The 15691-nt window shown below is 48.8% G+C and overlaps 2 protein-coding genes across 2 annotated transcripts in view; one reads left to right on the forward strand and one right to left on the reverse strand.

Annotated features, from left to right (window-relative positions):
• Window positions 1-564: 564 nt before the first annotated feature.
• On the reverse strand, window positions 565-10272 carry CLN5 (CLN5 lysosomal BMP synthase). The gene is made up of 4 exons (XM_077343951.1): window positions 10062-10272; window positions 8322-8487; window positions 5161-5386; window positions 565-1735 (listed from the first exon to the last, which is right to left on the reverse strand). Exons 1-4 carry the CDS (start codon window positions 10160-10162, stop codon window positions 1188-1190), a joined length of 1041 nt encoding a protein of 346 aa, XP_077200066.1. The 5' UTR covers window positions 10163-10272; the 3' UTR covers window positions 565-1187.
• Window positions 10273-11501: 1229 nt separating this feature from the next.
• LOC143840431 (glutamine amidotransferase-like class 1 domain-containing protein 3, mitochondrial) overlaps window positions 11502-15691 on the forward strand; it is an 83467-nt gene continuing 79277 nt past the window's right edge. The window contains exons 1-2 of the mRNA XM_077343952.1: window positions 11502-11665; window positions 14392-14563. Of these exons, the coding sequence (XP_077200067.1) occupies window positions 11558-11665; window positions 14392-14563 (280 nt within the window). The 5' untranslated portion in view covers window positions 11502-11557. The remainder of the gene's footprint in view (window positions 11666-14391; window positions 14564-15691) is intronic.

The raw sequence follows: 15691 nt of genomic DNA on the forward strand, positions 1-15691 counted from the left end.
TTAATTAAGTTCCTCCTTACCTCAAGAGATGCCTCAGAGCATGAGACACGCAGAAAATTCAAAACTGTTGGGGTGGCAGGGTGGAGTGAGGGACAGCAATTACTCCTTGCCTTAATAATCAGAATGGCAGATTCTTAAACTGTTGCTTCCTGCAAATCATTTCCTCTAACCCAGCAACTGCACCCAGTGCCCTGTGGGTAAACATGCATTGTTGCTGCACAGCGAGGGAAATGCATGCTGCTGAGAATTGTCCTCAACACATTTATTGAAGACTTGCCAAAGACCTTGCGTCCATAATATTGAGGGGACCAGGTCTGAGATGACCTGGCTATTCTGACCCTCCTTCTTTAGTCTCCTGCTGTAGTGAAAGTTTCTGGAGTTTAAACCTGCTGGTTTATTACCCCTCTTCAATCCTTTAATATTCTAATCCCAGATTTTGGGGGAAGTGAGGGCAGACACTGGAGAGTGTTTCAAGGTAGCCATTCATTCATGCAATGAAATTAGAACCTGAAGAATGTTTGCTTTTTTAAAAAACAAAACAAAACATACAAACCACCATTATGCTTCCGAAGTCATTATTCATAGTTTTCTATGAATTTTTATAGGCACTAGGACCTCTACACGAGCATCATTTTCACCTCCCATAGAGAGGACCCCCAAGAACAGGATTTTTTTGGGGGGGGGCTGAGGATGCCATAGGAACAGGAGTGCTCTTGCACCCATGGAAATGCCTGGATCCAAGCTCCTGCTGCCGAAGCAAAATTTGCATAGCTCCCTCCTATGCCGAGTCGTCAACTGTGAACAGTTTGTCCTTGTTTGCCTAGGAAGCATTGTCATATAGTATTTACATTGGCCAATTCTGGTTTGAATACTTCTGAGTCACGACCCCAGGAATTCTACAGAATATAATAAAATTAAACTGGAAACTCTTTAACACATGAATAATTCTGCTTCAGGCCTGCTGATTACTTTTCATTAAAACGATTGGCCTCAACCAGGCATAAGGCGCCATTTTGGAAGAGTAGGCCTAGCGAGGGCATTCAGCTATATATTATCTTACAGTACTGGAGACACAAGTCAAGTTAGTCTATAAAAGAATCTCCTGCTCTAACGCAAGATGGATTGGAATGTGAGATCTTCCTAAGGGTCTCATTCCTGACAGAAACAAAGGCAGTCACTGGTTGTTCTCACAAGAGGGTTCCATTTGCAAATGTCCTTTCTGCGGGAGGATTCAGCCACCTGGCTTTTGAAGTAGGTAATGGGATTTCTTCATAGGCTATTTTGACAAAAGGAAACTTGACGGGTAAAAACCAGTATTCCAAGTTGTAGAAGAGATAGAACTGACGCTTCAGAATCACTTTGTCAAATACCCTCCAGAAGTTTTGTAAGAATTCCTCTAAGGAATGGTAAGGCGTGAAGGGAGAATAGAAGTCCCTGATCGCCAAGGCTAGCGATTTGTTGCCTTGGGGTCCAAAGATGGAGGTTTCGTTCCCGAGACAAATGGGCTCTCCACTGAAGACGGTCAAGGTGGTATAATTGGTTTGTATGTTTTGGAATACTGCTCCCATATCCGCCAGCTTTTGATACAGTCTCAGGACGAATTTGGAGCATTCGTAGGCCTCAAACCACACCCTGGCTTGTTCTTCTGGACTCTCCTTGACCACCCAGGTTTCATAGTAAATCCCAGTTCTGTTGTCATAATCCACCCATTTTGCCATCTGGTTAAACATAGCTCCTAAAGGGGGAGAGAGAAATAACAATTCAAGAGTCACACCTGAGAGGAAAACAACAGCATCCATTCCTTAATAGTAGCAGATGTCTAGCAATGTGCTAGCTTGCATTTCCTCCCTTCTTTTGCAGGGGTAGTTGGAGCCATGCCTATTACATAATGGTTATCTTACTCAGCTGCCCTTTTGCAACTTTTGTGTTGAAACCCACGTTTTCTGCTCCATGCATGAACAACGTTAGAAGGTCATGGAAGTTTGCGATAGTAGACCCAGCGTGAACCATGAACAGGGCAAAACTGATGATGAATTCTGTTTTGTGGTTCAGACTGTGCCCATCCCTAGTCCCAACAGCGTGATCGTTTCATTAAAACAGACACGGGTTGTTTTTCATTGGAAGGTTTTTCTCCAGGACGATAAAGCATTGAGCCCAGTTCAGCTATCCAGTTTAAACAGAAGTATGGAGTAAAATCCAAGTTGATATTAGAGGGATTTAAGAGCTTAACTTTAGTCATATTCTAATATCTGGGCTCTCCATATTAAGTCAAGAAATTAGCCTTGTGGCCCAAACAAGGACCACAAATCCTAGGAGTCCTGAAGATCCCAAGTGTTTGTTAAAATAAAGGTAAAGGCATCCCCTGTGCAAGCACCAAGTCATGTCTGACCCTTGGGGTAACGCCCTCTAGCGTTTTGTTGGCAGACACAATACAGAACGGTTTGCCATTCCCTTCCCCAGTCATTACCGTTTTACCCCCCAGCAGCAAGCTGGGTACTCATTTTACCGACCTCGGAAGGATGGAAGGCTGAGTCGACTTTGAGCCAGCTGCTGGGATCGAACTTCCAGCCTCATGGTCAGAGCTTCAGACAGCATGTCGGCTGCCTTACCACCTCCAATTCAGCTATTATCAACTACTTGGTTTGGTTTTTCCAACTCATCATTACAGGATTAATGTGAACTTTTGATCTTAAATACTAACTAGAAATTCAAGCTCTTGCCACAGGATGACTAGGTAGAGGCCTGCCCATGTTTATTTCTACTTGAACCTCTCCCCAGCAGGTATGCCCCCACCCAAACTTGGCAATTTCTGCAGTGCTCTTCGAGAAACAACCCTCCATGGTACCCCTCACTCTTTTTGAGCATTTTCCTGTTCCTCTTCTTGTACCACAGGACACACGGAACAAGATGATTCTGGGATAAGAACCCCTGACCTCTCTTTGGCCAGACTTCCTCAACTTTTTTTACCATTGAGAACCCCCTGAAACATTCTTCACACTTCGAGAAATCCCAGAAGTGGTACGATTGTGCAGAATATGGTTGGGAAGCACAGCTGTGTACATGCCCACCCAGGGCTCCTCCCCTTCCCACCCTCTCCAGGCCCATTAGCCATTTTGGAAGGAGGGTCCACATGACTATAAATTGCCATATCCAATAAATGTTTACCAAATTATATATATAAACTCCCACCCAATTGGGAAAGGCAGGGCCATCAAGAAACCCCAGGGTTTCACAAAACCCTGATTGAGAAAGCCTGGTTTAGATCTTCAAGAGGTTACTCAACAACTGAAGAAAGAGCCAACGGTTTTGGAAGGACAAGAGACTTTTGGTGTAAGTCTTGTCTTACAGCAGTGATCCTGTAACAAGTGGGTCCGATATTACTCCAAGATTTACTCTGATTTACTGCTGGGGGTCTGCTATCACTGGTTAACTTTACTCCAGCAGCAGTTTAGTTAGATCACCACAAGGGCACTGGAAAGACGGCATATAGAGTTTAGGAGTAGAAGCAGATCCCTTGTGCAGGTTGCTGCTTTGAAATGCAGCATATTTTTTTAAGTTGCCATGTTTAGGACAAGAGATTAAACATCACACTTCTGGGCCAGATGAGCAAGAAACAGGAATGGTTGGATCTAGATAGATGAAAAGGGAACAAATACCCAACTTGAAAGATCAAGCCACCATCCTGAAGGTTGAGCAAACTGACAATTACAATACAATTATTCATGGTTTCGTGCACGTAAATAAGATTAAAAACCTCAAACAAATATCATTAAATACAAATGCACATTTACAACAACCTATGAACAACAATTCCAAATGTATTTCGACCCAGAGATCAGGTAAACAATCCAAACTTGCAACATACAATATAAAATCTTGTAACCCGCCTTTCCTGGGAGGCTCAGCATGGGTAAAATCAACAGTAAAATACAGAAATAACATTCAAACATGTCTTAAACCTCAGCCCAGTAGGTCATAAAAAGTGTAGCCCCAGATTCAATTTGCAAAGAATATGGAGCTCACAGCCAGAAATTGTAGTGGGCAAAAGCCACCTTTCTGTCCTGGGCCAAAGTCCTCACTGTGTGTTCTCATGTGTTAGGCAAAGACCCGCAGGGCCTTAATTATGTATGTTGAGAGTTTGTGTGTCTAGTTTACTAGACATCTGGGTCAAAATGCATTTGGTCAGCGGTCATAGCATGCGTAACTATTGGGAATTGGATGTGCAATGTGGTTTTAGTGTGATAATTGTTATTTTGCTGTTTTATATATGCTGTTACCTGCCTTGAGCCTTTACGGAAGGCGGGGTTATAAATAAAATTCATTATATCATAATAAAAAGCCTTAGTTCTGGAGAAAGGCTGTTCAGGAAGGGGTGGATACTGAACAGAAGAAGAAGAAGGGTTCTTATATGCCACTTTTCTCTACCCGAAGGAGTCTCTAAGTGGCTTACAGTCTCCTTCCCTTTCCTCTCCCCACAACAGACACCCTGTGAGGTGGGTGAGGCTGAGAGAGCCCCGATATTACTGCTCGGTCAGAACAGCTTTATCAGGACTGTGGCGAACCCAAGGTCAGCTGGCTGCATGTGGAAGAGGAGCAGGGAATCAAAACTAGCTGTGGACATGGGGGGAAGGAGTCAAATGTTTATCCCTGGCCCTAAAGAAGCCCACTTGGCCTTGACCAGGGCCAGAGCCTTCTCGGTCCTGGTGGAATGAGCTCCTGGAGGAGATCAGGGCCCTGACGGAGCTAAAACAATTCTGCAGGGCCTGCAAAAAGGAGCTCTTCCGCCAGGCATTTGGTTGAGACCAGGCATAACCAACATCTGCAGGGACCCTGCTCCCTCCCTCCCAGAAATCCATCAATGCATTCTGCTCCTGGACCTGTTGCACTATTACCCCTGTTACAATTATCAGTTAACAGTATTAATGTTATAGCTATATGTTATGTATTGTTTCTTGTATCGTTTTCTACGTTTTATGTAAACTGCCCCGAGCCTCCAGGGCGGCTGGTATACAAATATAATAAATATAAATAATATATTAAAAATTAATTCCCACTCATTCAGGAAACCCGGGGCTGTCAAGAACCCCCGTGGCTTCACAAAACCTTGCTTGAGCAAGCCTGGCTTAAGCAGTCCCCACAACCAAGTTTGGCTTGCGTTACCTGAGATGGTGGCAACGAGAACCAGTGTCCCATTCTCTTTCCAGTGGGCATCGTCGATCCCTTCGTAGAAGCAGGCGGCCCCTTGGTTACACCAAAAGGGTGCCGGCATGTCGGGGCGGAGGTGTGGAAACGTGCAGTTCCCCAGCTGGAAGAGTTCGTACCATTCCACAGTGTAGTTCTTCCCTGTTAAAGAACTCCTGAAACCAACGGCATCGTGCATGATTCTCTGGAAAGAGAGAAAAGAGGACAGTCGGCCCTCTGTAGCCATTCCTAGACACAAATTTTCGCAGTAGAAATGCGGTACCTCCATGCATCACGCTGAACTGGGAACTCCTGTTCCGAGACTCACTGGGGATGCACAAAGGGGAACATTTGTGCCTTCTTCTCAGGTGCTCCTTCACCCATTCCCCTGATAACCTCACAGATTGGCACATTCAGAACAATGGACACCCCACCCAGCTGAATAAGGGACATGAGATCCTTGTCTCACTAAAAATGGTAATACTCTGCCATTAAGCATTTCTTCTTTGCTTTAATCAAGCTGATTACAAGGTGCCTGGTAGCTCTGCATCCTGTTTTCTGTCTTGTGACTGGAATAGCAGGACTCTGGGATCTGCATTTCCACTTGTATCTGATGAAGGGAGCATTGTCGCTGGAAAGTTCCCCCACACACATACCAAAAACAGAATCTTGCTGATCTCTAAGCTCCTGATGTTTATGTAAAGTGGCCAAACTTTGGCTCTCCAGAGGACCATAGACTACAATTACCAGGGGTGGGTATGGTCTAGTGCAGGGGTAGTCAACCTGCGGTCCTCCAGATGTTCATGGACTACAATTCCCATGAGCTCCTGCCAGCATTTGCTGGCAGGGGCTCATGGGAATTGTAGTCCATGAACATCTGGAGGACCGCAGGTTGACTAACCCTGGTCTAGTGGTCTCATCCTATTGCTGTGTTTCTACCGCCCTCTTGGGTTTTTACTGGGATCTTATTCTTTTATGGGTTTTTAGGTTTATGTAAACAGCCATGAGCCAGCATTTCTGGGAATGGCAGTCTAAAAATTTGAAAATAAAATAAATAAAAATAAAGTTCAACCTTCGTCAAAAGAAAATAACAGAAATTATACAGTCCGTTCCTTTGTGTGTGCATGAATTAATGCATTCAAGAAAAAAAGGATACACATCCTTCTCTGGATTGAATGTTCTAGAAATCTGTCTCGTATTTATAAAAGACAAGGTACATTAAATCCAGTCAATTCACTCTTAGCTTAGGCCTTTTAAAGCCTAGCTCACTGTGCAAGCAGCCAGTCACCTGAGAAGAGCACTTAAAAGGGCCATGGGGGGGGGGGACGGTTGAGAATGGCTTATCTGAGCAACAGCACTTTGCAGCCCAATCCTATACCCAATGAAGCACATCTAAATACATTAAAATTAACCGGCTTAGACATGCCAGCTCTGCAAAAACACTGGCCTGTTAAGGAATTAAGATGCAGATTTTAAATGCATAAGCCAGTTTATGAATAGGACTCACAATATGAGGCTGCTTCCATATGGAGCCATCTTTACACAGTGTCTGACGGCTGGACCGTTGGGTCCAGGAGGGCTGCTCACCCCAATGGGGATCATCTCTCCAAGACCTCCAACAGGGCCTTTGCAAGGTCATTTTTTTAGCTGGAGTTGCCAGGATCCAGATTAATTACCTTCTGCCCACAAGGCAATGTCCTGCCAATTGCCCTAAGGCTTGGGAATGCACAAACCTTGTCTGTACCACTTTTTTTCCGTAGTACATAAGTTTGTTCTGAGTTACCTCTGAGTGGATCCAAAGGGAAGCGCATACAGGCTGAGAATGCCAAAGTGCTAATTGTGCTGTGATTGGTGTTTTATTGCAACATGCCAAGAAGGGAGTGAAAGGTAAGAGAGCATTTTAAAGAAACGTTTTTGTCTAAAGCGGTGGGGTTCTAGGATGTGTAGATTTGACACCTTAAAAACCAAAGAAGCAAATTTGTGCTGTTACTATACTTTGCCAGTAATTTGCATGGCTCAGGAGAACAGCTGGAATTTGTCCTGGATGTTTTAAAGTTATAAAGTGTGAAGAGTTCCTTTTGCCTTTTATAATAATTGTTTCTGTTCTGTTTTATGTGAACTGCCCTGAGCCTTTGGGGAGGGTGGTATACAATTATTTATTATTATTATTATTATTCCCCAAAAAGTGTAGGAAGATTCCCAAAGAAGCCAGGAGAATGGCAGGAATACAGCCAAATAACCAGGTGTCCCCAGGTACTTTAGAGACTAACACTCTATTCTTGCATAAGTATTTTGAGAATCAGAGCTCACTTCATCAGGTGCATTGGAGCTGATGTGTTGTACTAGCTTCGCATAGTGGTTAAGAGCAGCAGCTTCTAATCTGGAGAACCAGGTTTGATTCCCTGCTCCTCCACATGCAGCAAGTGGGGTGACCTTGGGTCACTTTCACTTCATTTAGAACTGCTCTTGCAGAGCAATTCTCTTAAGACTTCTCTCAGCCCCACCTACCTCACTAGAGGTCTGTTGTGGGGAAAGGAAGGGAAGGCGATCGTAAGTGGCTTCGGGACTCTTTCTGGTAGTGAAAAGCGGGGTATAAAAAAAACAGCTCTTCTCTTTGATTCTGAGACCCTGGAGAGTCGCAGCCAATGTAAGTAGACAATACAGAACATGATGGACCAGTCGTCTAACCCAGGCGATGACAGTCACAATGGGCCCTGGCTCAGTGGTAAAGCATCAGCTGGACACACAGAAGGTCCCTGGTTCAATCCCCGACATCCCCAGTTAAAGGATCTGACAACAGGTGACGTGAAAACCCTCAGCCTGAGTCCCTGGAGAGTTGATGCCTATTGGAGAAGACTGTCCTGCCCTTTGGAAATTTTTAAACAGAGGCTGGACAGCCATCTGACGGAGAGGCTGATTCTGTGAAGGCTCAAGGGGGTGGCATGTTACAGTGGATAAGCAGTAGGGTTGTGAGTGTCCTGCATAGTGCAGGGGGTTGGACTAGATGACCCATGAGGTCCCTTCCAACTCTATGATTCTAGATGGTTCGGGGAGTCCGATTCTGTATAAGGCCGCTTGATGTGTCCTCTGCACTGAGGCAAAAGGGAAAGGGTGGGGAAGGGGAAGGGAGATCAGCTTACCAGGCGGCCCAGGAGATCCCCATATTTGAACTCCCAGACCGGCGTCTGCAGCCGATACACCTCGAAGACATCTTTATCGTTCATTTCCGGGATGGAAGAGCCGGCTGGACAGAAAGTGTAGCGAGCTTGGCAGTAGGGATCCACGGGAGGACGGTGATCAAAGCGCCTGCATTCCATTCATATAAATATTTTTGTAAAGCCAACACTTCATCAGTGCCAATTAGCGAACAGCCAGGCCTGCCTCTTTCCCGCCCCGGCAAGGAGTTCCCCGTCAGCCCTTTGACGCTTGAACATGCGACATTTGGCTGACTCCCAGCAGGAACCACCCCTCCTGGAAACGCTGTGGGGCAAGCCACCCCAGGGCTCCTGCACCCATCCAGTGCTTAGCACTCCTGCGCCACCTGCCACCTAAGGGTGCCCAGGATGGCCAATGCTCATGGCAGGCCATTCAAATGACGGGCTGGTCTAGTGGGCAGTTTCCCTACAGGCCGAAATCAGGAAGGGGAGGAAAGGGCTGGGGTGCTTCAGGGAGTAGACTGTCCCAATTAGGATCAGAGAACGAGGTTCAGATCCTGCCTCCACTACAAAATGTTTTAGGTGACACCAGAAGGGTCTCACACATTCAGAAGAAGAGCTCAATAGTTTTATATCTCAGTTCTCACAACCCGACGCAGCTTATAAACAACTTTCCCCTCCTCCCTGTACAACAGACACCTTGTGGGGTAGGTGGGGTTGAGAAAGCTCTAAGAGAACTGATTTAAGAGACCTGTCATTGGCCCAAAGTCACCCAGCTGGCTGCATGTGGTGGAGTGAGGAATGAAACCTGATTCTCCAGATTAGAGCCCACCGTTCTTTAGCCAGTCCTACCATTCTTGCACCAGCCCCTCGGGGGTCCAGGGTTGCCTCCTGCCCCACCAGCCGGCCCGAGAAGCACCCTTGCCAGGTCTCCAGATATGCCTCTCCCCAATTCCTGGGCCAGCAGACTCATGCTGGCAGTCAGCCTAACAGACCTCTCCACAAGGTGGTTGTGAGAATGCAAAGAAGATAAGCCTACCTAGAATTTTAAGGAAGGACATGTTTTAAAAACCACACTAAAGTCAGTTTTAACAAAATCTCTCCCCCCCCCCTTTTGCTCATGCAAGGCAAAGGAGGACAACAGCGGTCTTAAATTAGGAGGGATGGACTAGATAGCCATCTGACGGAGCCGTACATCTGCTTAGCATCCCATATGCAACTTCTGACATCTCCAGTTAAAGGACCAGGCAGGATGTGATGGGAAAGACCACGGAGTGCGGCTTGTCAGTCTGATCTTGACAGACCAATGGTCTGTTTCAGGGTGAGCCAGCTCCATGGGTTCAAAGCAAATCGCTACCTGCTTTAAATGAGTAACAAATCCATTGAAGGAATTCAAACCCTTACCCATGCTGTTTCTGCACATGTTGGAAAATTCACTTCCAATGCATTTTAGAAGTGGATTCTTTTTTTTTGTTTCCCAGTTGCAAAAGCTCATTGAAAGTGCATTCTCCAACGTGCGCACCACAACCAACAGACCCCCACTTTAGGCAACCTGAGGCCTCCCGCTGTTCCTTGTTCCCTGGCTGCTGGGGGCAGACGGGCCAAGGGCTCCAGGACCCACGGCGGGCGTCTCTCCTCGGGGGTCCAGGGCCGCCTCCTGCCCCGCTAGCCGGCCCAAAAAGCACCTTCGCGCGGTCTTTCCGCTTCCCGGGCCAGCAGACTCACCTGTAAGGGACGGGCCAGCGAAGCGACCGCGAGCATCCCGTCGCCCAGTCCAGGAGCAGCGGGCTCAGGCAGCAGAGGAGCAGCAGGGGCCGCGTCGCCATCCTCCCCAGGCAGGCAGGCGGGAAGCGCTCCGACTCCTTCAGCAGCGCGGGCTGGCGCTGGTTTATTTTGGAGGCGCACCCGGCAGTCAGCTGACAGCCAGCCGGCCACATGATCATTGCCACCTCCTTCTTACACATGCTCACTGTGGATTCTGAAGCAGGGAAGGAGGGACCGGGCGGCTTCGCTTGCAGTCATGCGCGTTCCTCTGGACCGAGGCGCTGTGGGTGTCATTTGTCGCCTCTCCCCAGTGGGGACCCAAAGGGGCTTGCAGCCTTTTCTTCGCCTGCATTTTGTCTTCGCAACAACCCCGTTGAGGTGGAGTCAGGGCAGGAGGGCAGCCCTGTTGGTCAGTACTGAGTTCGAGTTCAGAGACAGCTTCAAGATCAACCCAGTTTCTTGAAGGGCCACTGGACTTGAATTTCATTCTGTCAAGTACGTTAGGCAGAGAGTGCTGCCATGGCACACAAGCTGGGATTTGAACCCAGCTCTCCCAGATACTTGTCCCACCTTCCAGCGTGTGCTGGCGCTAAAGACTTTCCTAGGATTGTGCTGTTAATCTGAACACATGAACCGGCCTTCCACTGAATCAGACTCTGGGTCCACCAACGACAGTGCTGTCTACCCAGGCCGGCAGCAGCCCTCAGGGGTAGTCAAACTGCGGCCCTCCAGATGTCCATGGACTACAATTCCCAGGAGCCCCCTGCCAGCATTCGCTGGCAGGGGGCTCATGGGAATTGTAGTCCATGGACATCTGGAGGGCCGCAGTTTGACTACCCCTTCTCCAAGGTCTCAAGCAGAGAGATCTTCCCCATCACCTGCTGCCAGATCTTTGAATAGGAGACGCCGGGGATTGAAGAGGAATCTTCTGCATGCCTAGCGGAGGTTCTGCCACTCGGCCCCAGGCCCTACCAGCCCCCAGCCCCCCAAAAAACCAGCCTTTATTTTCCAAAGGAGCCTTGCACCGTGCTTTTGGCCAGCAGCACCTATCCCCGTGCATCCCCGCACGCTTTCTTGTTTAGTGCCCAGGCTGCCTTCTTTGTAAACTGGCTCACTTTTTTGAGTGGTATTAGTTGGCACTAACAAAGGACCCCCTCTCCCCTTTTAGAAACAGACCAGCGCTTTGTGTGTCCGTCACTCTCTACGTGTCTGCTGTAAACGCTGGCTACCCAGGCAAGCGTGGCGGACACACTCGCGTACAAACGTGCAAAGGCACACTTGGCAGGCATCCTCCACGGGGCTTACTCCCGAGTAAGCACCCCTGGGACGAGACTCGGGGGCGCCTGCCAGGAAGACCTCGTCGGCCCCCTCCCGGAAGGGGGGGGGCGTGTCACGATCTACTATTTTAAGCCCGGCAGCTGCGCAGTAGCTACAAGAAGGGGCGCAAGGAGGCGGCGATGGGGAAGCGAGTGGCCCTGATCCTGGCCGGCTGCGGCGTCTTCGATGGCAGCGAGGTGCACGAAGCCTCGGCCGTTCTGGTTCACCTCAGCAGGGCTGGGGCGGAGGTGAGGCTGCGGAGGGGGCGCCCTGTACGCCCTTCCCCCCTCCATCCCCCGGCAGGTGATGGTGGGCTCAGGTTGCCACCTCCAGGTTGCGAACCCTCTGGAGATTTGGGGTGTTGCCTGGCTGGGGCGCTCAGGGACCTCCCTGGGGTACAGTGCCCTGTAGCTCTCCTTCCAAAGCATCCATCTTCTCCAGGGGAACTGCATCTCTGCAGTCTGGAGGTGAGCAGCAATTCCGGGGGGTGGGGGTCTCCAGGTCCCCCCTGGAGGCTGGCATCCCTGCTCCCCCTCGGGCAAGCTATCCCAGGGGGATCTTGCCCTGCTTCCCTTCCTCCCGTTGCACTCATTGGCACACATCCGCTCCCGACTGCTTCCGGCGACGGAAGGAATCTCTCCAAACTTCCTTCGCAGTGAAACTACCTTTTGAAAGGACCCGAGGGACGTTTTAGTTAAGCGGGAAGCCCCTGTGAAAAGGCGGCCTAGAAGTTTGTCGAAAGCAATCTGAGTGGAAGCGATTTTAACAACGCCGCAAGGACAGCCGTGCAATAAAGACGGCAATAATAATAAAAAGAGATTCTGGTGGGTCGCCGTGTTGGTCTACAAAGCTGGAGTCCCGTTGACGATTAACCAGGCTTTATTCTGAGTATATCAACCTTCCTGCGCCTGCAGAATAAAAATGTGCTGGTCTTAAAGGGCCCAAGAGGACTCTGTTCAGCCTCAAAACATTACTTTATGCTCTCTGTCCTTTGAGCAGTGCAGTAATGCAGGGTTGATGCCCAACATGCTCAACCGCCCATCTCTTCTGAAAGTGTGGCCCTCGTATGGAAGGGTCATCTATGTGTCAAAATATGAGCCTTTTGCGGTAGAAGAACCCTGTTTTTGTTTGTTTATTATGGCATTTATATACCGTCCTCTCTGAAGGCTCGGGGCAAGGATTTGGCAGAACTGAAAGGAACGAAACAGATACATTTGTAATAATAATGTGGTGATAACAATAACATCAACAAAGTAGTAACAGTAAAGACTATAGAGCAGCGGAATACTGGGAGGAACATTGAATTCAATTTGTACTGAGGCCCAGTGGGTTGGGCGGGTCTGCAATGAAGGTTGTGAGAGGGAGGCTGAGGAGGGCCAATGGGAAGTGATGGTTTAGGTTGACCCCAACCAAATGCTTGGCAGAGGAGCACCTTTTTGCAGGCCCTGCAGAATTGTTTGCATTCCCTCAGGGCCCTGAACTCCTCTGGGAACTCTTTCCACCAAGTGGGGGCCAGGATGGAGAAAGCTGTGGCCCTGGTTGAGGTCAAGCGGGCTTCCTTGGGGCCAGGGACCACCACGAGATTGGAGGCGATGGATCACAAGGCTCTTTGAGGGGAGTAGGTGGAGAGGTGACCCCTTTGGTACACTGGGCCCAGACTGTGTGTGGCCTTAAAGGTGATAACTAAAACCTTAAGCCTGATCTGGAATTCTACTGGAAGCAGCGCAGCTGATGGAGGATGGGCTGGATGTGGGACCTCAAAGGTGTTTCTGTGAGGACCCTGGCGGCTGCGTTCTGGACCAGTTGTAGTTTCCAGATTAAGATCATCCCAGGTTCCTGGCGGAGTGGGCCACTGATAACTTCTCCATGGATAGGTGAGTTTCCTGCCTAGCCACCAGACCTCTGTCTTTGAAAGGTTGATCTTCAGATGACTCTGCTTAATCCACTCGGTCACTGCTTCCAGGCAGCTGGTTAATGTTTCTGGGGCAGAGTCAGGGTGGCCATCCATCAGGAGGAAGAGCTGGGTGTCATCCGTATGTTGGTGGCAAACCAGCCCAAACCTCCGTACCAGTTGGGCAAGAGGGCACACACAAATATTGAATAAGATTGGAGAGAGAACTGCTCCCTGAGGGACTCTGCAAGCCAGTTGGTGACGGCTTGATGAGCTCTCTCCTAATGCTTCCCTCTGTCCACAATTCCAGTATATCTTTTCAGAGTATTTATTCATTTCTTTATTTCATTGACACCTTCCTTTCTCTCCATGCGATCCTCCAAAATAGCTTACATTGATCTCCATTTTACCCTAGCTGTGAGTAGGGATGCCAACTCTGATGATTCAAAGGGGGGCAGCCTGGTGAGGGCAGAGCTTAGGGAGGATGGGACATTGGGGGAATATAATATTGTAGAGTTTACCTGCCCACACCCCCATTTTTCTCCAGGGAAACTGACCTCCATCATCTGGGGGTCAGGCGTAATAGCGAGAGAGCTCCAGGCTCCTCCTGAAGGTTGGCATCCCTAGCTGTGAAGAAATTTCAGAGGGTAGCGGTATTGGTCTGCAGCCAAACAGCTAGCTTTGAGTACAGTAGCACTTCAGAGACTTAGGATATGTGTTCTGCAGGGGGTTGGACTAGATGACTCTAGAGGTCTTCTCCAACTCTATGATTCTATGATTCTATCTTGAGAGTCAGAGCTCCCTGTTATTTGACAAAGGGAGCATCGACTCCCGAAAGCTTTCACCCTGAAAAATTTGTCGTTCTCTCAGGTGCTCCTGGACTTAAATCTTGCTGTGAGGTTGGTTACCCTGAGAGGGTCTGACCCATCGAGTGGAGATTCGAACCCAGAACTCCCCTTTCTTAGCCTGAGACTCTAAATACTACACCAGACTGGCTGGTTGCCTATGGGTCCATTCAAGGGTTAATCAACCTGGAAAGCTGAAGTTTCTGGATAACACCCCTGTCACTCTGTTCCTTCTCAGGTGAGGATCTTTGCGCCCAATATAGAGCAGAGGGACGTGGTAGACCATTTAAAAGGCAGTCCAAGTGAAGAAAAGAGGAACGTGCTGGTGGAAAGCGCCCGGCTTGCGAGAGGCAACATCCAGGATTTGGCAGAACTGAAAGTAGGCGAATTTGATGCAGTCCTGTTTCCCGGTGAGCTCCCTGCCCTGCCCCACCCTGGCTTTCCACAGCAACGCCATCAAAAATCCTTCTCCAGTCCAGCGTTCGCCCTCCACTTGTCTTTTGGGGTCCGGAGAGTTGGACGCTGCAGCTCTTTTTCGTCCTTTTGTGCCCTGCATTAAATGGTGTTCCTTGCCAAAGGAACCGTCCTCTGTTTTGTTTCTCTGGCTCATCGTCTGCTGCAGGACCGCAGGGCTGGTTTGTGAAAGAGGTCAGCAGTGCTGGAGCCTGGAGAGGGACGGGGACTGGCCGCCTCAGAGATGTTCCATCTTTTACAAATTAAAAGGCACCTCTCTATCCTTTTATTTACAGGGGGGGGGAGTGCTGCAAGGGAGGGTGGCCAAACAGTGACTCTCTATGTGGCAGATTCAAGTGGGTAACCGCGTTGCTCTAAGTAGCATGTCTAAAATAAAGTCCAGTAGCACTTTTAAGACCAACAAAGATTTATTCAGGAGCTTTCGAGTGTGTCATGCACTCGAAAGCTCATGTCTTGAAAAAAAGTTTTGTTTTTCTTAACGGAGCTTCTGGAATCTATTTTTGTTCTCCATATGGCAGTGAGCTACAACTGACATGTAGTCAGCCCATGGACATCTGGAGAGCCACCCTGACTAAGAGATAACAACATTGAGAGCCAGCTTGATGTAGACGCTAAGAGCAGCATTCTCTAATCTGGAGAACTGGGTTTCATTCCCCACTCCTCCTCCACATGCAGCCAGTAGGGTGACCTTGGGCCAGACCTTGGGCATCCCCTCTGCCTAGTGTGTTGTGGTGTTCCCCCTGCCAGTAGCAGGCATCCCCTCATCTCCAGAGGAACTTAAGACAGCACTTTGCAAAGTCATTTAAGTAGGTCTCCAGCTTCTAACTGGAGGTTGGCTACACCAGTGATTCCTACTGGGTTCTGATGTCACCCCTGCCAGTGGCAGGCATCACCTCCAATTCAGAGCAACTTAGTCAAGCACTTTGTGATGTCATTTCACTAGGTCTCCAATTTCTAGCTGGAGGTTGGCTTCCCCTCTGACTTCTAGTGTATTTGATATCCCCCCTGCCAGTAGCAGGCATCCCCTCTTCTCCAGGGCAACTGAGGCGAGCGCTTTGTGATGT

The sequence above is a fragment of the Paroedura picta genome, chromosome 6 (genome assembly GCF_049243985.1).
Source record: "Paroedura picta isolate Pp20150507F chromosome 6, Ppicta_v3.0, whole genome shotgun sequence".
Taxonomy (NCBI): Eukaryota; Metazoa; Chordata; class Lepidosauria; order Squamata; family Gekkonidae; genus Paroedura; species Paroedura picta.